Source organism: Macadamia integrifolia, chromosome 10, assembly GCF_013358625.1.
Source record: "Macadamia integrifolia cultivar HAES 741 chromosome 10, SCU_Mint_v3, whole genome shotgun sequence".
Lineage (NCBI taxonomy): Eukaryota > Viridiplantae > Streptophyta > Magnoliopsida > Proteales > Proteaceae > Macadamia > Macadamia integrifolia.
Window position 1 is genome coordinate 33,641,085 of NC_056566.1, and position 24,039 is coordinate 33,665,123.

The 24,039-nt window shown below is 38.9% G+C and overlaps 4 protein-coding genes across 4 annotated transcripts; 1 reads left to right on the top strand and 3 right to left on the bottom strand.

Moving 5' to 3' along the window:
- Positions 1-4,399: 4,399 nt before the first annotated feature.
- LOC122090877 (auxin-induced protein 22D-like) lies at positions 4,400-5,780 on the top strand. Its single transcript, XM_042660617.1, has 3 exons — positions 4,400-4,775; positions 4,863-5,065; positions 5,156-5,780. Exons 1-3 carry the CDS (start codon positions 4,549-4,551, stop codon positions 5,329-5,331), a joined length of 606 nt encoding a protein of 201 aa, XP_042516551.1. The 5' UTR covers positions 4,400-4,548; the 3' UTR covers positions 5,332-5,780.
- Positions 5,781-8,691: 2,911 nt separating this feature from the next.
- LOC122091197 (pentatricopeptide repeat-containing protein At4g02750-like) lies at positions 8,692-11,286 on the bottom strand. Its single transcript, XM_042661044.1, has one exon. It carries the CDS (start codon positions 11,131-11,133, stop codon positions 9,130-9,132), a length of 2,004 nt encoding a protein of 667 aa, XP_042516978.1. The 5' UTR covers positions 11,134-11,286; the 3' UTR covers positions 8,692-9,129.
- Positions 11,287-13,789: 2,503 nt separating this feature from the next.
- LOC122091682 (pentatricopeptide repeat-containing protein At3g04750, mitochondrial) lies at positions 13,790-17,486 on the bottom strand. Its single transcript, XM_042661731.1, has 2 exons — positions 15,529-17,486; positions 13,790-14,937 (listed from the first exon to the last, which is right to left on the bottom strand). Exon 1 carries the CDS (start codon positions 17,480-17,482, stop codon positions 15,530-15,532), a length of 1,953 nt encoding a protein of 650 aa, XP_042517665.1. The 5' UTR covers positions 17,483-17,486; the 3' UTR covers positions 13,790-14,937; position 15,529.
- Positions 17,487-17,632: 146 nt separating this feature from the next.
- On the bottom strand, positions 17,633-24,039 carry LOC122091683 (protein OSB2, chloroplastic-like). The gene is made up of 5 exons (XM_042661732.1): positions 23,590-24,039; positions 22,771-22,909; positions 22,590-22,674; positions 19,780-19,886; positions 17,633-18,055 (listed from the first exon to the last, which is right to left on the bottom strand). Exons 1-5 carry the CDS (start codon positions 23,946-23,948, stop codon positions 17,867-17,869), a joined length of 879 nt encoding a protein of 292 aa, XP_042517666.1. The 5' UTR covers positions 23,949-24,039; the 3' UTR covers positions 17,633-17,866.

The window sequence follows — 24,039 nt, forward strand, 5'->3', positions numbered from 1 at the left end:
AAAAAAAAAAAAAAAAAATAGAATAGGGGCAATGGGGGTGCACAAATAAGCATCAATAGTGACCGGAGTAGAGTATATCATGGCCTCATGGGGGTTCGGCGAAAGTTTGGGCATAGGTGCTCCACTCTCGGACAGAGTTCTTTTTTCTGAAAGGCATCTTAGGAACTTGCGACACAGAGTTCTTTTTTCCGAAAGGCATCTTAGGAACTTGCGACGACTTTCACAATTATCTCAATAATAGCTATGAGTTGTCATCATCAAGCTCAAGGGCATCCAATGCTGAGACATTAAGGTCACAGATGGATTGTCTCCTTACCTACCAAACAAATTTGAAGTAAGATACAACAACTGAACATAATATATATATATATATATATATATACACGGATAATTTGTCCTGGCTCACAAGCTTCAACTTCACTTCATACTAATAAGCTCACTTAAACTGGAAGTTACCTCAGTCAAAGCTAAACACAGAGTAGAGAAATGAGGCAAGAAAGGGTCATCCTCAACTTTAGCTCAGAGAAAAAGGGGGGGGGGGGTAAGCTGCTCTAGTCAGAAACTTAGAACTCAAGTGTGATCCGAACTGTTTTAAGGGTTTGAGAGCATTGGAGAAGATACTAATCTTAAATGGTGGACCATTGTGTCTGTGGTCCTCTCCTGTCAGATGGGTTTAGAAGAAGAGAATGCCCACGGATTTAATGGGGGAATGGACACCTAATTTGTCTTCTATTACTCTTGTCTGATGGGGCAAGTGAAAGGACTACCCCTCCCACTCCTGCTCATGGAGTGCACTAATTGTATCAACTTTTCTAGTTTTGGGTCATACGCTCCCACATGGTGGTTGTATGAACAACTCGTTTTTATACCACTTAAAAACATCCAATTCAAAGCTCAAGCTTGAGGGTGAAATACCCAATAGTCGCACATTACCAAACCAATGTGGAACTAAGTTTGTTGGTATACAATGTCATGAATTCCATTATAGTTTATTCGAAGGAGTACTAATGTAAGCCCCTAACAGGAAGTCGATCCCCCATACTAGTAAGCGGGCCGTGGGGGTTACAGTTGGGTAGGAGGCCCCCTGAATAGCGGGGGTATAGAAGGGTGCAACCCTTGCTTGGATTTTCATCTGGGACTCATTTACTAAGGGCAATTTTATACTTTTTGATATTATGGTTTTTTGCTATACATTTGAGCGAGGTTATCTTTCTCTGTAAGCAATCTTAGAGAGGTGTAGGACGAGTGTTGTAACCCTATTCTCCTTTGATAGTAAAACAGAGATCTCATCTCACCGAATACGTAGGCAATCTTGTCGAACCTCGTAAATCTGTATGCATTTGTTTGTTCCTGTTTTTTCATTATTTTTTACATCGTTTTAAAGTTGCGTTTCTACAAAAACCACTCTTATTCTTGACCATAGAGTGTACTCAATGCATCACATTGTCACCCGGGTTATTTCAGTTCATTTTCAACCATAACAGAATTGGCTTCCATGGATTCTGATTTACCTGCAATTGGTCGGAATCGACTAGAATCAACCAATATTCTTCCAAAGGTTATCCAGTTTTTACTGACAGTTCTACTTACTATGCCAAAACTTATGAAAATAAAAGGGATTAAAGTCACTTAACTACCAAAAATTCAATACAAGAAGAACAAGTCTGCCTCTGGCTGTGGCCAATTGATGTTCCAAATAGGCCCACATTTGTATGATAGGCCTACATTTGTATGATAGGCCTCTGTGTTCTTGAAGAAAATACTTGATCATGTAGTATCTACATTTTCCCTTGTCTCAATCCAAGTCCCTGCACAGCTACATAGTTAATGCTCAGACCATCTTCCACTTTAATGGATTGTTTTGAACCTCATTGATCATATCACCCTAGACTACAACTTGAAAATGAAAATTATAGATATGGCAAACACATTGAAAAGCCAACCTATTCACATATCACTGTCTCCCATGGACAATCTGTTGATGGGTGGCTTCTCATATATTATGCCATTAATGTCTACTCTGCTAGCTCCACCATTGTTGATCACTACAGATATCTATCAGGTACACGTTGCATGAATAATTAACACATCTGATGAGTAGCTTCCAATGGTTGTGCGTGGAGAACTTATTAAGAAATTTATTAATAAATTTTGGAATCCGTCGATTCAGTTATGATTCAAGACCTGGGATTAAGATTGATAGGAACTGGGGATTGGTGTCCATCGAGGGTGATTCATCGATTTGATTCCTGATTCTTCGAACCATGACTCAAACCAGTTATAGAAAAATTGCCGCGTTTACCCGTTTGGCAAAATGAATACAATTTATGAGTAGCTGATTAAGGGTAAACAAAGTATGGTTACAAATTCTGTTTGATTACAAAATACAAATATAGGAACCCATTCAAAACTTTTTTTTTGAAAAAAAAAAAAAATAATTTTAAAAGATATAAGATTCTTGAAAAAAAAAAAATTTAAAAGATATAAGATTCTTCATTTTAGTGAGTGTTGGGAGGAGGTAGAACGAAATTATGAAGCATCTATGGTGAGATTCTTTCTCTCTTTACCAAGGAATCATGTAACATAATAAAAGAGGAAAGGCAGAGACAATATAAAATGTATATACTTAAGAACTAAAGGGTGCAGGGTAGGTATTATGCCCCTCTCTCTCTCTCTCTCTCTCTCTCTCTCTCTCTCTCTCTCCATTAAAATTACTCAACTACTCCAACCTAAATAATATAAAGAGAAAAGAAGAATTAGAAAGAGTAGGCATGCTTCCCAAAGTATCAGCAGGAAATCATTACATAACCCTGGAAATTGACCATAAAAGAAACCTAAGAAAGTGAAAGAAAGTGGTTACGTTACTCATAGTATTTAGGTTTAAAGTTTAAGGTTTAGGTTTCTTTCTTTCAATTTATTTGATAGTTAGTAATACAAGAATGGAAGCTGATGTTTTTTAAAATCACATGATAAATTTGAACCACTACTTTTACGGTTCTTTTTTTTAATAATCTCAACCATGTATCCCTATTTAGAGTTAGGAGAGTGTACACTCATGTATAGAGAGTACCAGTACACATACATGATATACAAGGGATGGAATGCTTGCCAATACAAACGGAGCATTTTATTGAATGAGATTATAAAATCTGACATGTGGCTAATCTAGACCAAAATCGACCAAGAGACCACATGGAGGAATCTTCATTCAATGCATAGGGTGAGGGGTAACATAGTCTTTTTGTGCTATCCATGCTAGGCATAAACACATGCAATGGGATAGCTTTCATCTTATTAAAAGAAAAGAGATACATTTCTTTTTTCCTTTCTTCTATTCATTTTTCTAAGGATAGAGAAAAAAAAATATGATCCTATAAAAATAATTGTGTTTTCCTACACATATGTTCAAAGAGACTTTTTCCTATATGTATTAAGAGACTAATAATAGACCAAAACCGACCAATCTAATAGCTATCATTTTTAGATTAAGCTCTTATAAACTAAATTTCTTATTTGTCTAACCAAAACTGAACCAAGCCAATCGTTTGACAAACTTGTTCAATCTATTAACCCCCTAGGAGAGTCCGTCCTATAACTTCGTGGTAAAGTTTAAAACTACAATCAAGGATGTTCTTCATAAATATATATATATATATATATATATTAAGTTTTGAAAAATTGTTTGAAATTGCCGAGAACCAAACTTGATCAGAATTGGCAAGAAATCGGTAATGCATGGAATCGGACTTAATTGAAGCAATTGAAGCCGATTTCCATCCAATTCCGAGTCTAGTGACCGATTTTGGTCCGTTTTTCTAAACCCTACCTAGTGGAAGGGATGAGGGATCCCACCAAGTAGGCTTCATGTTCTCATCTATTACTTACAAATTTCCAAAGATGAGGGGCAAAAAGGGGAAAGAAGGTCTGACCATGTCCAATGCTTACATTCATATGGCATCCACACATGTCATGTGTTCCCCACATCAACCAGCTCCGCTTACTTCTAGTTTTCAACTTTCCCAACCATTGACCCCCATTCCTACATGACACATGCCCATACCATCCCCATTCGCATGGGATCTCCCTCGTGATCCGACGCGCCTGATTTCACTCCGCATCAAATCGTATCAAAGACCATCCAATTAGGTAAGGTCATCAGTCTGACTTGTCTTCCATATGGGCGGCTGAGCTTGTCCGGAGCTTGTCCCCTACCTACTGCGACAACCGTCTCAAACTTGCTGCTCATGTGACCGACAGCTTAGCTGTCTCTGTCCCAAATTCATGCATTGCCCACACTCCGTCTCTCTTCTTTCTCTATCTCTCTCTTACCAAAAAAAAAAAAAAAAAGTTTCTCTTTTCTTTCTCTCTCTTCCCTTGGCCTTTCTATATTATATCCATTCACATCAGCTCTTCCCACTTCACAAGAAAAAACAGAAGAAGAAAAGACTACGAAATCGCCTGCAAGTGATCAGAAATTCTTGCTTGTCAAGTCCTGGGTTTTGTGATTTCTTGAAGAAGACGAGACTTGATCATAGAGTTGAGGAAGAAATGGAAAGCACTGTGACATACCAGAGCGATCTCAACCTGAAGGCGACGGAGCTGAGACTAGGTTTACCAGGAACGGATGAATCTGAGAAAGATAAACCCATGAATCCTGCTCCTGCTGCAGTCAGGATCAACAAGCGACCGTTGACTGGGTTGAATGATGAGTCCAAGAGCTCTTCCTGTGCTTCTGATGCCAGAGATGGTGGCCGGGAAACCCCGCCGGAGGCCAAGTAAGTGAAAACTAAAACCCTAGATCTATGATCTAACTAATATGTCTTAAGATTTGAGTTCTGATCTGGCTGTGAATGATTCGACAGGGCACAAGTAGTTGGGTGGCCACCAATCCGATCTTACAGGAAGAACAGCTTCCAAGCCAAAAAGACTGAGGCCGAAGCAGCTGGGATCTACATTAAAGTGAGCATGGATGGAGCTCCTTATCTGAGAAAGATCGATCTCAAGCTTTACAAAGGTTATCCTGAGCTCCTTAAGGCTTTGGAGGAGATGTTCAAGTTCACCATAGGTAAGCACCGATCGTTCTTGATGTTTCATTGGTCTTGAAAATGCTTGTTATAATGTTCATGAGACTTACAAATCTGGTTTGGGTTTTCAGGTGAATACTCAGAGAGGGAAGGATACAATGGTTCCGAGTATGTACCTACTTATGAAGACAAAGATGGTGATTGGATGTTGGTTGGAGATGTTCCATGGGATATGTTCATCTCTTCTTGCAAAAGACTCAGAATCATGAAAGGATCAGAGGCTAAAGGTTTGGGTTCTTGTGCATAAAATCCAGAGCTTGGCTAAACAACCCATTAGATATAGAGAGAAGAGAAGACCTGTACATCTCATATCAACACAGACAGATCTTTCTTTCTGCTTGGGTTCTCCAAGGCTACTGAGAAAAGAAGGAAGAAAAGGCAAAAAGAGAAGCCCAGAGGAGAGAGGAAAAAAGAAAAACTTAGGAAGGTTAAACTTTTTTTTATTAATTTCATAGTAGTTGTTTGGCAGGGTCTCCATGGCTCATTTTGAGCCTTTATGATGATGTTCTTGTCCTGTAAGCTCTGTAATAATCCCATCAAAAGAAGAACTGCATATAGAGATAGAGATGTTTGCTTCCTATGCAATTGTATAAAGCAACACAAGATTTATATATTTCTCCCTATTTTTGGTATTGTATTTGATTTTAGAGAGAATTAGATGAAAATAAAAGACGATACATATGGGTTATACCTTCATTTGATCGTATCCAATGGCATGTTTCACACTTGTGGGTATGGAAATCACTGGCTTCATATTGAATCGTGTGAGCGGATAAGGATCTCCCTGACCTGAGAACTGACCTCTGGTCTTTTGATGAATCATAATATATGAATGGAAAATAAAATCTTTTTTTGATTTTACAAGTTGCTTTGTGGAGTACGATTTGATAAATTTCTTGTATATGTTTGTATATATTTGTAGTGATAGTTTGTTTTCTTTTTTATTTATTTATTTATTTATTTTCTTGTAACGAAGGTTCTATCTCTCTGAATAGTTTGAGAGAGGTGTGAAGATGGTTGTAATCTTACTTTCCATCTCACCGTGGAAGTAAGCAATCTTGTTGAATCACATGAATCTTTTATGCGATTGTATGGTTATTGTTTGCAATTTTGTTTAATTTTCTGCATGATTTTAGGATTGTGTTAATACAGTTTTGTTCAAGATTCCATCTCGAAGTAGCAACCTATGGATCAAAAGTTCTGGGCAACCAATTGCACGGAACTTTCTAATGGAGATTGGTTAGGGTAGCTAGTTCCTGTGGTCGATTGGTGGTGGTTGAGGACAAATTATGTTGACTTGTTCTATATAATTGAAGGCAGGTCTACACATTCATGTCTTTCTGGGGCTCGTAAGATCCATATCAGACCTGTCATTTCTGTCAGATTCGTAAGACATTTCCTACTGGGGCCTTTCTTTTGATTTTTCATGTCTGGTTCAGTAAAATATAAGGAAAGAAGTCCAGTATGATAAAGATGAAAGATCTGGAAAATCAGTTCGATCGACTTTTCTGTCATTTCTTCCCAAAAAAGTGTTGAAATTCATGTCGGCCACGATGGGTAAAATGTTTCAGGTGAAAGCTCCTCCAGATTCAAAGGATCTGAGAGTTGTTTAACCCTTAAGTCATTTTCTCAGAAAGATACTTAGAGTAAATGTTGAAACTGATGCGGTTCCAGATAAGCTGTGGGTGATGCATGCCCCAGAGAGAGAGAGAGAGATGAGTCACGCAAAGTTTAGTGATCACCCTGTGGTTGTTGGAAATAATTCGATCCCTTCGGTTACACGATTCGATTTTCGTCAACGGTGATAACCTTCAGTCATTCATTATAATCATATTTCAAAATTTCGTTTGTTTCAACAAGCCAGAGACTAAGCATAAGGTTAATTTTGGTTATGATAGTCAAAATTTTATCCAATTTGCCTGCAAGATGGTATCATTTTGGTTGTTTCCCCCTTCTCCCCCTGAAATGGTCAAGTGAAGCTCACAAAAAAAAAAATGCAATGTTTCATCGAAATTCATGTCAGCAAAGATGAGAAAGATGTTTCTAGTGAAAACTCCTGTAGATTAGAAGATCTGAGATGTTTTTTAACCCTTAAGTCATTTTCACAATAGAGACTTGAGTGATGCATGAGAGAGAGAGAGAGAGAGAGAGAGAGATTAATCAGTCATAGTTTAGAAATCACAGCCTCCAGCCATTGGTTATAACCATAGTTCAAAATTTCATCAAAATCTCTAATAAAATTTCGTTAGTTTCAACATGTCTAAGACGAAACAGAAGGTGAAACCAAAAGTAGCATAATTTTGGCCATTACAATCAAAATTTCACTAATTTTGATTACACAAATGCATTATTTAGTTGTCGAAATGACCAAGCAAACTTATGGGAAAAATACACTGTTTCGTAGAAATTTTGATAGTTCACTCATTTCGGTTTGACCTAAATAGTCTTCTAAAACAAGATTTAGAACTATGGTTATAACCACCGAACTCCTTAGATTACAAACAATCATTTACTTTAGGTTTTGTGTGAAGCGTCTCACTTTGCAAAATAGCTTCTAACCAGGTTTACTTGTAAATGCACTGGGGTTACCAGCAAGGGTGAAGCATAATATTACTGCTTCAAAGCCCTCGATGGTCATTAATTATTATATAACAGCATATTTCTACTCCTTTTAGCCATTGACTGTCGCCCAAGGACAGCTTCATGCTAAAAGACATTTAAGTTTTAGGATGCCATTATTAAAAATGTCAATATCAAGGATTTTTTTTTTTTTTTTGGGGGTGGGGCAGTGAGGACTAACATATCGAGGATTAAATTGACAAGAAAAAGCTCAATCCTCTTCTAAAGCTTGGCTTCCTTTAAATCCTCAAGGCCTGTTCATCCAAAAGTTGGGAATAGATGGCTAAAAGTGTGGTAATAGGAGATGGTTAAATAAAGAATTGGATAACATGTATCTATCTCTGCATAGAATCAATAACATGGGCAAAGAGCAATCAAATAGTACTTAGCAACAATAACAACGAACTCAACCTTATCCCAACTTAATGGATCGGCAATATGGATAAAAATAAAAATAAAAATAAAAATGGAGAGAAAAGAGAGAGGAAGGAAAAGATGCAAGGATGAGAGATGAGGGTAAGAGGAAAGAAACCCAACTGAACAAGTGAGTAGAATCTCAACTAAATGGGGAATCAAATAGTACTTGGCATGTAAAAGAAAAAAAAAAAAAAAACGTACCCAGTGCACAAGGCTCCCACCACTGTGGGGTCTGGGGAGGGTCATTATGTATGCACCATTTCCCATGCTTTATGGAGAGGTTGTTTCCTGACTCGCATTGTGTCCACTTGATCACAATGAAACAACCTTATCATTGCACCAAAGTCAACAATAATTTTTGCACCAGTCCGTAAAAGGTTTCCAAATTAAGGTAAAATGCTGTGTCTTGTAACTCAATATGAGATATTTGAAGTGTTCAGGCTCAAATCAATAGGTGCACATGAAAGAGTTGCAAGAAGATCACCTTTTTTTTTTTTTTTTTTTTTTGCCCACTTATTTATTTGCCTGCAAGATGTTATCAAGCTATAAAATAAAATCAATGTAGTTGCACTTGGGTAATGACCACTCACGTGGCTCTGGCCACTTCACAATATCATCGTTCAAACTATACAAAATGTTACAACTTACAAAGAACAAAACAGCACTGTAGAACCTGCAAGTGCTCCTCGCTAAGTTATGGAACTTCCTGTTGATTCCTTCAAGCAAGCTTCACAAAAGCTTCGGAACTCCAGCCTCCTTTATCTCCAGTGAACAAGAATGACAAGAAAACAAAACCTTCTTGTCCATTTCACTAGTGTTGCCTTCATAATTTAGGAAAAGAATGATTGGAAGTGAGGGTTACATTGTTTCGCTTTCTCATGTGGCACCTCAGTGGCACAGCTCCCACTTGAGGAAGCCCTAACTGCCATATACAGATGGGGTTGGTGAATAAAAAAATTGGACAATATTGAATCACAGAAACATCAATTTTCTCTCCCTGAGCATTTTATCACCTATCCTCCATGGCATCATAGAAGGGGATGATTGAAGGCAATGAAGCTGTAGGAGATGGTAGTACTTTCTGCTTAGAGTCAATTAAATACCCTGACAACTTCAAATCTTCAACAAGCAAATCCAAGATCATGTAGATTCTATCTGAATCCAGATGTGATACATCTCCCATGACAAACTCATGAACTATAGACCCCAATTCAATCCAGCTCGAACCTCTATTCTTCCTCACTCCGTGTTCCCTTAACATGGCTCTCACTCTAGCAACATCCTCCCAACGCTCAGCAGCAGCATATATATTGGACAAAAGAACATAACTGCCAGAATTATCAGGCTCAATCTCGAATAATTGTCCTGCTGCAATTTCAGCCAGTTCAACATTGTTCTGGATCCTACAAGCAGCAAGCAGAGCACCCCATACACCAGAATGGGGTTCCATAGGCATACTTCTTATAAGGTTATAAGCCTCGTAAAGGCACCCTGCACGGCCAAGAAGGTCAACCATACAAGCATAGTGCTTTTCTGAGGGTTCAATGCAGAAATCTTCTATCATTAATTTAAAAAACTTCCTGCCTTCCTCAACAAGTCCTCCATGGTTACAAGCACTCAAAACCCCAAGAAAAGTTACTCCATCAGGTTTTATGTTTTCCCATTGCATCTCATCAAAGAGAGAGATCGCTTCTTGACCCATCCCATGATTCGCAAACGCAGCTATCATGGTACTGTAACAAAGCAAGTCCTTTCTATTAGCCTTTTCAAACACTTGCAAGGCCTTTCCAATGCTTCCACACTTTGCATACATGTCTATCAAACTAGTAATCAACTGTACGTTGGACAAATGTGAAGGTCTCATGTATTTGTGAACAACAGCTTCAGCCTTATCCAGAACTCCTAACTGTGAGCAAGCTGATATTACTATCAAGATAAAAGTCTCATCTAGCTCAGTGCCATGCTCTTTGTACTGCTCAAACAAGGCTAAAGCAATACGAGGCTGTCCATTTCTAGCATAACCAGCAATCATGGTGGACCAAGAAACCAGATTCTTCTCAGGCATCTGGTCAAATAAATACCTTGCATTAATAACATCCCCAATTCTAACATAGCCATCGACCATCATGGTCCATGATGCCACATTTCTCTTTGGCATTCTATTGAAAAAGTCCCAAGCAGATTCCAATTGCCCTGCTTTACAGAGCCCCGAAATGATCAGATTCCAAGATCCAATATCACTACTGGGCATTGCTTTGAAGACATTAAGTGCAGCAGTGATATTACCAGTATCCACATAACCAGAAAGCATTACATTCCACGAGGCCAAGTCCTGGACAGGCATGCTATCAAAAATAGCCTGTGCCTCCACCATGTCACCAACTTTCACACAACCGCATATCATAGCTGTCCATGAAACCACATTTCTCTCAGGCATCCTATCAAATAATTCACGGGCAATGTCCAACTCAGAGTTATTAACATATCCAGAGATCATAGAATTCCAAGAAACAACATCTCTATCCAGCATTCCTTCAAACATCTGTCTTGCAATATCTATTCGACCACATCTTGAGAAGAAATCCAGTACAGAATTTTGTAACGTTAAATCAGAATCAAGCCCACATTTTAAGATGAGCCCCTGAACAGCCTCCCCTTCCTGTAATCTTGTTTGCCTAGCCAAAGCCTTGAGGACTGACGAAAGGGTGAAGTTCAAGGGTGGGACAGATTCTCTTCTCATCCGGCTAAACAGAATCAGGGCTTCTTCGTAACGATGATTGTCGACGTGCCCATGAATCATAGATGTCCATAAGAAGGCATTTGGTCGAGGAATGGAATCGAAGAATTTGCAGGCGTGGTCAAGGGTGCCAAAGCGTGAATAGCATCGGAGGATTTTGTTGAGGACGAGCTCAGAAGAGGTGATGGAACCGTCAATCAACAGACGGGCATGGACAGATTTTAAGGATTTGAGACTTCTGCAACGGCTGAGGATATCTGACGGAGCCTGATTCATCTCATGGCCTTAACCCAGAAGACTCAACTTCCCGCCTTCTCGAGGTTCAAACAAACTTGGCTGGTTCGCCTCGTTGGAAATCGAGGTGGATTACCGCCGATTTCAATGTGAATTGGGCGATACGTGATAAAACCTTGCCTCAACCCCTTGTTTGCACGCATCCAACGCCCGAAACGTTTTAGACTACATGTGACTGTATTGGGCTCCACGCCTGAGAGTTTCTAACCATTGGATACACATCAAACGCCTTGTTGTGCTATAGAAGAATTCAATCCAAGAGATACGAAAATATGCGCTTTTTAAGGGATGTCAAATTAAACACATATTTTTTCGTATTTTATCCTTATTTTTCATATTATTTATTTTAATAGTACTTTTTATTTAAAAATAAATAATTCAAAAAATCAAAATTCAAAATCCCTTTCCGATTGCAAATCCAAACCTAGAGTGTGGCGTAGAAATACTTCTTATATGCTTCTTTACCCTAATATTTATTTCAACCAATCATAAAGAGGATTTTTTAAGTTCTTATTTGACTTAAAATCGTACATAGATATATATTTCACAGTAAATATCCATATGAATTTGTGTTTACAAAGCAATTGTATTAAATATGTACCGTTTCATTGTCATAAACAATTTATTACACCAGATTTTTGCCTTCTGACTCATTCAAGTATGGTATGTATCCATTTCTGTATCATTGTTGTTCCAGAATTTACTAAATATGGTATTGCACCTACCATTTGAAGGTACAAATTGCCTGTAACACTAAGAGATCATAATCGGCCAAGAATCAATTAATTACTCCACCCAGTTGGATTGACTTCAAAATCAATTAGAAAATAATATAATAGAAAAAGAAAAAAAGAGTGAAGTGTTCTTTGTCCGAAAGTGTGAATCCTACACCTAAGCGAGGCTAGGATGTCAATTTAGAACCAAAATTAAAAGTAAAACCAACTATTTAAAATCGAATCAAATCGATCTAAAATAAATCGGCCGGAGAATCAGATCTCACCTGAACAGTAACAACTAACCCTAGCACGTTTAGATCCGGCTAGAGAATCAAACTTAGTAGAAAACAGAGGCAGCTCTTTGCGAGAAGCCATTTGGTGAAAGGGTCAGCTATCATATCACTAGTTTTAATGGGAGCACATATTATTAGAAAAATGAACTATTGCAAGATCTCTTGCCAGAAGGAACCATCTTCAGGTTTATGAAAATTACCTTGTCCATGACACTTGAGGTACAACTTTACTTTTTAGCAGCTACTACTTTTACGTCCACTATCCATAGTGGAAGAAGCAGTCTTCTATTGCTTCACGCTTTGGCAGGATATTGCTCCTCCAACTAGCAAAAACATATTGTCTGAAGTAGATTTTCTTGTAACTCCATATCCAACTATAATGATTGTTTGTGGTCACCTAATTCTAAGCAAAGAATCTCCTCGGATTCGGCTCCTCTCTTGAGCGCCCATCGTCCAGGTTGTGTTCAGAACAAGATCCAACAGCTTGCTCTCCGCACCACCCTCTAGATGTTGGATCATTGTTTTGCCATGTGGCACTTGCCCAAGTAACTATGGGCCGACCTAGACGACGGGGCTAAGGAAAGGAGCCGGAAACCCCTTTCTCTCTCTCTCTCTCTCTCTCTCTCTCTCTCTCTCTCTCTCTCTCTCTCTCTAATCTTGAACTTTACAAACTGAAACGGTAAGGTTGTTAATCGGTTCAGTTTCGGTATATACAGTGCGATTCAATTTAGTTCATAATTATTGGCTGAAACCAAAACTGCACCATTAACTAAACGGTTGCACTTTCTAAAACCGCAACTATTTAGCTTACGATTTCGATTCACAGTTTTTCAACGATGTCGATTTCACGATTTTGAACGCAGTTTATTCCATACGGTTTCTAAACGGTTAGTAATCGGCTTGCTGGTTTATTTATATGATTATTAAAATTTACTTTTATTAATAAACGCTTCAGTCTTGTATCAAATTAAATGAAGCATTGAACAAACAAAGATTTTACTACATAACTACATAATAAGAGTAAATTATTGAATAGACTCTTGGACAGCCTCTATGGTCCTTAATTCTTCCCTAAATTAAACCATTATATTTTGTTAGGGAGAGGGATAGGTATGCCACCGATATCAAATATACTAACGGATAGCACCAATAGGAATACATGATGGAGTATCATTCCGGAAGGATATAGGGATCATTTCAGAAAAAAAGAAGAGAAAGATAGACACAATGGGTGCTAGCATACCTGATATTGGCGGCATACCCAACATTTTCCCATTTTGTTAAAACAATCAAATATTTAATCATTATACAGGTTAATTCAATCGATTTTGACAGTTAAACCGGTTCAATTTTCACAATGTCAATTTGATTTGAAACCAACGGGTTAAACGGTTAAAATCTACCTAACTCATTCAACTAATCGATCTTAAACTTGAATCCAAAACCGAACCATTTACTAAACGATTTTACGATTTCAATGTAAACAACTCTGTTCCATTTTGATAAACGATTTCAATTTCGATTTCAAATTAACATCCTTATTCAAACCCCTCCTTGAAGGAGATTCCGGAAAAGTGTCCTCAAAAGGATTAAATTGCTCCTAAGTAGGATTTAACTGACCAACTTGCATTTGGATGAAAACGACACATTTTGCTTATTATTTTATGGGAAAAGGCTCTGGGCCACTAGGGATAGGGTACACAAGCACCTCTATGTTTATCTCCCTCATCCTCATGTGAAATAACTCGACTGCCCTTCTATGATCGATACCTTTTTGCCACAACCCATTAGTGGGATCCCCTATCCCCACTTTGCTCAAGAAACCTCTCCTTATTTTATTATAAATCATTTTTGCATGGGTCATCACCAAACGGCCAAAAGCACTCCTAATGTTTTCGGCCAAACCATCGACTTTCAGCACTATTCTATGAAAGCAGTGCAAACAAACACATCCATCTTGTTGAACCAACATCACTCACGCTTCTATCTATGCACCCATTCAATCCCAACTACCTCTTTCTCTGAATCTACCATACTCATTTGCCACCATCAGAACCACAACCATCTTGAAAAACATCACTACTTTAGCATGGAGCCGTGAACCTGAGACTGCCCACCACCAACCAACAACCCTACCACTCAAGTCCCTGATCTTCGATTGATTGCCTCCACTTGCATGCTTTAAAAAAGTGCAAAGGCCTTGTAATACCTCTGCACATGACAATGAATGATCCTTCTCAGCACACTAGTACTCTTCTTAAATGGTGATGATGGGTGGCTTTTGCATTTTCAAGCTGACTATAGGCCAATGAGAGCATCATGCAATAACCATCCTGCTCAGACTGGCCCGAATGATCCAACCAGGTAATAGCCTCCCTGCTGTGACAGTTGAAGGCATGCTCCCATTTTGCCCAAACATATAGGACTATGGTGATCAACTGGCTCAAAGAAGTGGATTAGCATAACTTCACATTATTGTGCTGCTGATGACCACACTGGAATTGGGGATCTGCCTGAGATGAGATGAGTGCTTCCATGACTGGAGATGGCTAGAATACCACAATGAGTTTTGACTGCAAATTGGCCAATCACCTGAACTTGGTTTTGTTTGAAGGAATTTGTCAGGCACAGTTTTGGACCATATGGTGAGTCATGAGTGGTCGGAGACCAGTGTTTTCTGTTGCATTTGCATTTGGCTTTCAAGCGCAGTAGCTATGAAGGCACCTCTGACAAAGGCGAGCTTTGACAATAGATTTTCCGATGAGACTGCAGCAATCCTGAAATTTTACATAAAAATTGTTAATTGGCTACAATTGAAAGGAAAAAAAAATGTCTCATGCAGTGTGCATAAACAAAAGCCCATTGGTGGTTCCATCGAATGCTAGGATGTTGATGCTTATGCAATAAACTTATATTTAAGAAGAAATAAATATACGTTTTCTCCCTCTGCCACCCCCACCCCCTACCACGCTTCCATAAGTGGAAAAAGGTCATGGGGAAGAAAAAAAGAGCCTTTTGGGGGGGGGGGGGGGGGGGTGCATCTGGACATGGCCCATCCCTAGACAGGACAGACAATGGAAATCAACATCAAAATCAGATGAGCATAAACATTCAAATCCCAAAGCTTCCTTCCTAGTTCTGTCGAATATAATATCCTTGGGAATCCAAAGAGCAGAATGAAGCAACTGTATATTGGTCATCCAATATTCTCCTAGGTACAATCCACTGAATAGTGGTCCATAAATGCGATGCTGATCCATAGGAAGTAACTAAAAGTTCTCAAACATAATCAATGATTACAAAATGTATGAGCACCACTTTAACATCCACAATGCAGAAGAAAAGATGGATTATTTTAAAGTCCAAACCTCAGTTCAAATAAGACTCTTGCATGTACTCTGATGAAACAGTGGGCTCGGACTTCATCTCACGTCTCAAACAAAGCAATATAGCATGGATCTCTATCCATCTCGGATGCTGCTTATCCTCGGCTATAAATCTGTGAACAATTCCATTTACAACCAAACTACTGCAACCAGCTGTTTTCTTGACCCCTCGGGTTCCCATGATTTCTCTGATCTTGTCTGAAAAGGTCCACCTCCCAAAAGCTGCATATATGTTGGACAAAAGAACATAACCACCCTCTTTCTCTGGCTCTAATTTCAGCAGCTCCATCAAGGCAGTCTCTGCCAGCTCTACATCCCCATAAGCCTTACAAGCACTCAGCATTGCCCCCCAGACTGATCCACTCGGTTTAATTGGCATCTTCTCAATCACATCTTTTGCATCTGCTAGCCGCCCTGCTCTTCCTAAAAGATCCACCAGACACCCATAGTGCTCAACACCGGGTTCAATACCGTAATTTTTCTTCATACTGTTAAAGATTTCAAGCCCTGGCTCTACCATCCCGCAGTGACTACATGCAGTAAGGACAGCAACAAAAGTTACCTCATTTGGCCTAAGTTCTTTCTGCATCTCCCAGAACAATTCCAAAGCTTTGCCTCCATGGCCATGGAAGGCAAACCCAGAGATCATGGCTGTCCACAATGTAACATCTCTTTCAGTGGCCATCTCGAAAACAATGAGAGCCCTTTCAATGTTCCCACATTTACAGTACATGTCAATCAATGCTGAGCCCAAAAATGCATCTAACTCCATTCCATTTCTAACAACCCACCCATGTATCCATCTCCCTTGGTCCAGAGTTCCAGACTCTGCTGCAGCACGAACCACGCTAATAACTGTTACCTTGTCAGGACAAACATTCTCAATGAGCATCTGATTGAATATGTTCATGACAGAAGAACAATCACCCCTCTCTCTATATCCTTCAATTAGAGAATTCCAAGAAACAAGGTCCTTGCTAGGCATTAGATCAAAAAAAGTTGAGGAAAGTTCCATTTCTCCAATTTTAGCATAACCAGCAATCATGGTGTTCCATGAAATGATGTCCTTGTCCACAAATTGATCAAAAACCCTGCGAGCAATCTTCATCTCCTCACATTTCACATACATATCAAGAAGAGCATTACCCAAAATCAAATTGCAAGCACTGAATAACTGTCTTCTTTCGATCCATGCATGAACTGACTTACCCAAAAGCATGTTTCCCAACTGTCCACAGCACATGAGAAGAGCTACCATGGTAAACTCATCTGGGTCAAGACTAGAACCAACCATGTCATGGAACAATTGCAATACTTCTAAGCTGTGTCCCTTCCTGGCAAGTCCAAGAATCATGACATTGTATGGAACGGCATCTCCTATGGACATCTGTTGAAACACTAGACGTGCAAGACTCATTTGTCCATACTCCAAATACATCTTCATCAGGGAGTTCTGAAAATAACTGTAGGATACAAAGCCTGTGACAATAGCATGGCTGTGAGTCTGTTTGACCTCTGATAAGCATTTGGAAGCTTTGAGAAGATAAAGAAAAGTGTGTTTATCTGGATAAATGTACGATTGGAGCATGGAGTTGTAGAGTAAAAATGATTGGTTTGATAAGGACAAAGCAGAGATCATGGTATTGTAAATGTACAGATTAGGCCGAGTATAACGATTAAAGAGGAGGATGGCCATGTCTAAATTCTCAGGGTATGAGATGGCTGAAAAATATATGAGCCTGCTCATGGGAAACGTATGGGTAGTGAGATGAACCCTCATCATCTGTGCCAGAATTTGTTTGAAGTGATCCCTTGTTCTGCACTTTTCAAGCAAAACAAGGACCGGGTGGCTTAGATTGAGGGATTCAGTGGGATCCCAGCAGGTTCTGTGGCTGGTCAAAGTGAAAGTACTGAAAGGACGGAAATAACGAAACATGGATTAACTTCCAGGAGATGCTTCAAAGCAATGGGGGTAAAAATAACTATGAATTGATATTGAGAAGTCGGTTTATATGTGAAATAGCATGTTACAATATTCAGGAATGATCATATACCCAAATTCAAAGTTAAGCACGTGAGAAGCTTATTTCAAAAGACAAATTGTTCTATTCATGAAGGCATGCCCAGAAAGTTTCCATAAGCCAAATGAACAAGATGCAAAAGCTTCAGGGGCAGCAAGTAATACAGATTCATGAGTCCCAAATATACTAAGAAGAATATCAGGCTACACCTCGGAAGAATGGGTAAGCAATCGTCCAAAATCATCTTTGAAGAAAATCAAAAACATAAAAGGATCCAGCTTCTAGCAGAGAGCCAATGGCTAGAAAGGTGTGAACTCATTGTTAGCCAGAAAAGCAGCAGGTGTATTTGCTTCATATGTCTGAAAAGACTCCATCCTTGAGTCCAGAATTGCCAGTTGAGACTTCACCCAAGGTGGATTATACTTGGCTTCAACCCACAAAGCTTCTCCAGTATGTTTGTGCTTGAAATCTGGATATTTCGGGTTCCTCTGTGAATTGCAGGAAATTTGTTAATTAAGACCCAAGAACAAAAAAAAATTTGTGGAGAAATAAAATGTGCTCAAAATTCCCACTTCCATTTAATATTTGTAACAATCTAAAAAAAAAAATTCGGTGTCTTTATTTTTTTATTTTAATAGCTATTAAGTGTTTTACTTAGGCTGGATAAGGATCCGACAAGTCCAGTCCTGTTTTGAGTTAGTTTCCTTCATTACTTTGGTTTTCTAGTCAGTTCATGTTGCCTTGTTAGTCAAGGATTGAACTAGGCCTTTACTTTCTAGTATTTTAAGTCTTTTTTGAGTCTTCTATATAAGTTTGTAAGAGGCTACAGCCTCATATACGAATTTTGATTAATGAAATTTTGGCTTGAGCCTTTTCTTTACTTTGTGAGATTCAGATTTGCCTTTAGGGTTTTTACTTGGGATCTTGTTAAAGGGGGTGTTTAATCTGAACCTATGGTTCATCCTACCTACACCACCCCCCCCCCCAAAAAAAAAAAAAAAAAAAAACAATTTGTTCACATCTTCACAAGAATGGTGTAATGTGCTGACAGGGGTTAATTCTGCACTGGTCATCAAATAGTTATATTGTGACTCAGGAGGTACAGGAGATATATCCAACTAACCTGGACAGCCATTCCATTGCTGGTTTTGGGAAGTTGTACTATGAAGATGAGATCAATGAATGCACTGGCTATTGAGATCTCTAAAGCTGGGCAGACATAATTCACTAGCATAGGGCACCATCCTATTGGTGGCTTGTAGGCTGATCCTTCTTCTTGTTGTGCTTTAGTTTTGAGTAGCTTTCTTCTTTGTAATAATATTTGTTACTTATTGGGGAAAAAAAAATACAATTGTCACTGCACGTTCATATTAATTGTTTTCTCATGGACATTACAACAACAAAGAACCCTAGCCGTGTTGGTTTGGCCAAATTATTAACAAGGACATCTGTGGAAGGTTGAATAACTCCCCAACCAATGAGTTCAATCTTGTGTCACAAGGGCACCATCCTTTCCTTCGCCCATTTTTTATTTTTTTAATAAATTATTATTTTACTTATGTTCTTTTTGTAGACACTAGCCTTCCTTCAGGACTGTGGTATCTTTGTGCTTATGTAACCTCCTGATACAGCAATGGACCATCTCCAGAATGGCATTTGTGCCCTACATTGAATTGCAGGACAGGTATGTCTCCTGATTTTAAATGTCCTGATAAAATTGCTTCATTTCTTTGTATTTCTCTTTCCTGGAAAACATTGTTCTTCGTAAGGAAAGTGATTATTTACTTGTGATCATTGTTGTCACAGCACCTAGGCGAACCAAGGCAGTCGAGGGGGGGCAATTAAGGCAACACCAGAAAGATGCCTAGGCGATCCAAGGCGTCAATCTAGACAAGGACGCCTAGACAACTATGCCTGTAATATTATCTAACCAATCAACATAAATTATTTTCAGGGTAATTCACATCCCAGACAATTAGAACAGATATTTTGGGTCATTCTTGGAGCATGTCAAGTAGGAACCGTAGAATCCTAGGATTGGAAATTCTTTGCCTCATTCCACCCTCACCTGAGCAATCCCTGTGGATATGATTATATATATATATATACATGAACACATATCCTGTCTATGAAGACCCGAATGGCAGGTCGGTAGAACAATCGCACAGGAATTTATGCTTATTCATAAGCTTAGACGAAATTTACACACTACCTTGTTCTTCCTATTATCCCACCAGTCCACTGGATTAGCAAAAAAGGCTTGCCAAAGTTCTTGAGTGGAACCCACATCATTACGAATATAATTTCCAACTTTTCCATCTGCAATTACCAACGAAGGAAAACAAAAATTAAATAAGGGTCGTATCCATGTAACAATGGCAGATGACATTTCCAAAAATCACAAAATAAATATGGGTAATTTACAGCGCCACCCCCTGGAGAATGCCACAATTATAAGACCACCCCCTCTGTTCCACCAATCAGACCCCCTACCGTCAATCACTGTTAAGGAATATACCTTAAATGCTAATGTCAGCAATTATATTTTATTTTAAATACCAAAATACCCTTATTAAATATAAAATACCTAAAATATCCTTTAATAAGTAACCATTTCTTTCACCCAAATCGATAGATTTGGATCCCATTTCAAGACCTAATTTACCTTTGTCCCAAATCGATAGATCACCAGTGATCATTCAAAGCAGCGGCATCGGCATCGGCGATGGACGACGACAGGCAGTGACTAGGCGAAACCCCTTTGACCTGCGAATCGTGTATTTCTTCTCCCTCCAGTTGATCAGGTTCTAGCTTAACGCTGCTCTGGCTCCTAATAAGGATCATAAGCAATCATTTTGAGTTCCCCTCGGAGATAGCTAGGAACGGAATTTCTCATTCCGGCTTCAATCCCATATTCTGCTTTCAGAAAGGAAGAACTAAAAAGCAGTTTTCAGCCAACTTATATGCGTTTCTTCTCTGCAGGCGGCAATCTCTGTTTTCAGCCACTCGTTGTAATCGCCTCTGTTTTGGGTGAAACATATCTAAGATCTAAGAGATTTGGAAGTATTAATTTAAGGATCGTAAGCAATCCTTTTGGTTTCCCCTCGGAGATAGCTAGAAACGGAACTATTTCTCATTCCGGCTTTAATCCCATATTCTGCTTTCGGAAAGGAAGAAGTAAAAAGCAGTTTTCAGCCAACTTATATGTGTTTCTTCTCTGCAGGCGGCAATCTCTGTTTTCAGCCACTCGTTGTAATTGCCTCTGTTTTGGGTGAAACATATCTGAGATCTAAGAGATTTGGAAGTATTGATTTAAGTTAGTAAATCTGATGAAGCCGGTAAATCTGTTTTTTGTTTTGTCTTCAGAAAGAATGTATCAAAAAATTCACAACTCAACTGGCCATCAAAGTTCAGAATTAAAGGGCCATGTGAACATCTTCATTGCTTCCATAGTTTCCTATCTAATATGTGTTTCCTTTGTGATTTATAATTGTATGTTTTCTTTTTATCATAAAGAAAGTAGAGTCCAGTAATAGAAATCATCTTCTAAGTCTATCACTGGCTTAATTTTCCCTTTTTTTCACTTCTCTCTCTCTCTCTCTGTTCTTTCTTCCTTACCTACTGTTGATCGATTATTGTTGGGTTCTCTGAAGTTCTACTGTTAATTCCTCTCCCCTGCCCTCCCTCCCCTACATCTTCATTGCTTCCATAGTTTCCTATCTACGATGTGTTTCCTTTGTGGTTTATAATTGTATGTTTTCTTCTTATCATAAAGAAAGTAGAGTCCAGTAATAGAAATCATCTTCTGAGTCTATCACTGGCTTAATTTTTCCTTTTTTTCACTTCTCTCTCTCTCTCTCTGTTCTTTCTTCCTTACCTACTGTCGATCAATTATTGTTGGGTTCTCTGAAGTTCTACTGTTAATTCCTCTCCCCCGCCCTCCCTCCCCCCTCTTTTCCAGCCCCTACCATGATAAATTCAATTCTTTGCTATTCCAAATTCTTTTGTACTAAGAAGTTGACCCTACCTGCCTCAGTGTGGTTAGAGTGTGATATTTCATAATTCCTATCATGAATGATTGCCCAATTTATGCTTCATAGATTTGGTGAGATCAATGGAACTTGGGAGAATATACACATTACTGTGTAGAAAGATTTTACAGGTAGATATCAGCCAATGGAGTTGGAACCATCAAGGGCTTGCTGATATCAGCCAATGAGATTCACCCAGGGACAGAGAAGAAAAAAAATATTAAAAAATAAACCTTTTCACCGGCAACCTAAGATGGCAACGATAGGAAGCACACTTCTCGCCGGAGACGAAAGGAGAAGTATTTGCCGATGGCAGAACCAGTAGTACTTGGCTGGAACTCATCTGAAACCTTGGTCGCAGGTATGGAGAGAAGGAGACAGAGATAAAGGAGAATGAAATGGTAAAATGGTAAAGATGGGTATTTTTGGGATAATGAAAATGGGTAACTTATCAGTGTTTTACTTATAAGGACAAAAGCGTCATTTCATAGCATTCCTTAACAGTGACTAACGATAGGGGGTCTAAGTCTAATTTGGTGAAACAGAGGGGTGGATCTTATAATTGTGGCATTCTTCAGGGGGCGGTGCTGTAAATTACCCAATAAATATAAGCCATCCATTTCTATATAGTTTTAATCTAAACTATCTGTCCCTACTCAGAGTGGTGAGAGTGCACAGTAATGTCTAAAGTAATGGTACACATGCATGGACATACACAAGATGTGTGCCGATACAAAAGGGAGAGTACTTGATTGAATTAGACTCCGAAATTTGGCATGTGGGTAATCTAGACCATGTCCTCTCCATCCAATGGTTGGAATGGACATATAATTTGTCCACGTGGCATAATAGATGCTTTGTGACATTTAGGAAAAAAAAAACAGACCATTGTGATGATAACAATTTGCCATTAAATAAACATTAGACAGATTAACCAACATTACACATCAATCTCATCAGAATACAAAGACAATTTAAAGATAATACTTGCCTGTTCTTGTAGGATTTGTATCACCCTCAAATGAGGGAGTTTGTGAGAGGCTATTTTCAACAAAATTCAGTTGTTGAACAACTACCTGCAGGAGATGCTCAGAATATAAGGATCCATTTAACACAAAACAAATAATATCAGTGGCATCTGATATCTTGTTGAAACTACAGATTGATGAGACCTTGTAGTATGTCTGCCGCTTTCCATCATCTACTTCGACAGTGTCTGAGATCAACCGCCCAGAAACATATATACGCTGTCCTTTCTCTACATGCTGGAAAGCAACAAGTGCCAACTCATCCCAGAATGTTAAACTGATCCTGCAAAGCATTGTCCATTGCTTCAGAGAAATGCTTAAAATCCTCCACGTAATACCAAAAATAAAAGTAAAAAAATACAATTTGTTTTTCATATTATCACTAGGATCAGCAGTAAGGAAAAATGATGAAAACAAAATTACAGAGTGATTTCCTCAGTCAAGTGATCAGCTTACATTTCCATCTTGCCAAGACATTCGCAAAATCCCAGTTGAGCGAGGAAATAATAGAAAGGTAGGTAGACTTAAAATAAAAATAAAAAAAACTATGCATAGAGTTTAGCACCATGCATGGAAACATACACTGAAACACTGACATCTACTCGACACAGTTCCAAAAGGATTACTTGTAAAGGCTTATTCTGGCATATTGTATTAGCACATTCAGATTCAGTTTCAAAACATATGAAGCCTACCTTTGAAAGATCAAAATTTGATGACTCTACATTCATACCCTATTGGAAATACATAAAAACATTATTCAAGTAAATTCAGCAAGGAAAAATCCCAACAGAGGAGCATCGAAAGGGCAAATGAAAAGCCACGAGTGAAAATGCTTATAGGGAGGAAACTATAACTATGGTACCTCTGACTCCATACGAAGTCGAGAAGACAATAAAAATTGCAGAAGTATATGAGCTATAAAAGAAAATGAGAAAAACGAAACATCAAAGAGATTATTACCAGGAGGTATCAGTGGCGGATTTCTTGACCCCAATGCGAGTCCAGGCTAGGACCTTGCCAGAACTGAAATGCCGGATTTCGATTGGAGTAGCGATGATGCCGATAAGTTGAACAGAGTTGCAGAGCTCCTTCTTCCATGGGATCTCGGTGGGTCTAGGGTATACTACCCCGTTATGGGGATCGTTATCGTGGTCGAGCGAGCATCTGAGACTGGGAAGGTTATTTCTTGTTCGGCGAGAAGTCGAGAAGTGGAGGGACAGGTGAGGGTTTGGGAATGGAGAAGGAGAGGAGATAAGGCGTTGAGGAGCACAGAGGAAGCTTCTTCCTCTTACTATAGAAGCTTGGTTTAATACTTCCATCTTATTCTTTCGCTCTCTCTCTCCGCGCAATCCTTCCAGGCTTGCGTTAACGGGCGCTCCGGCAGTTACACTAGCACCTCATCCGCTTCTA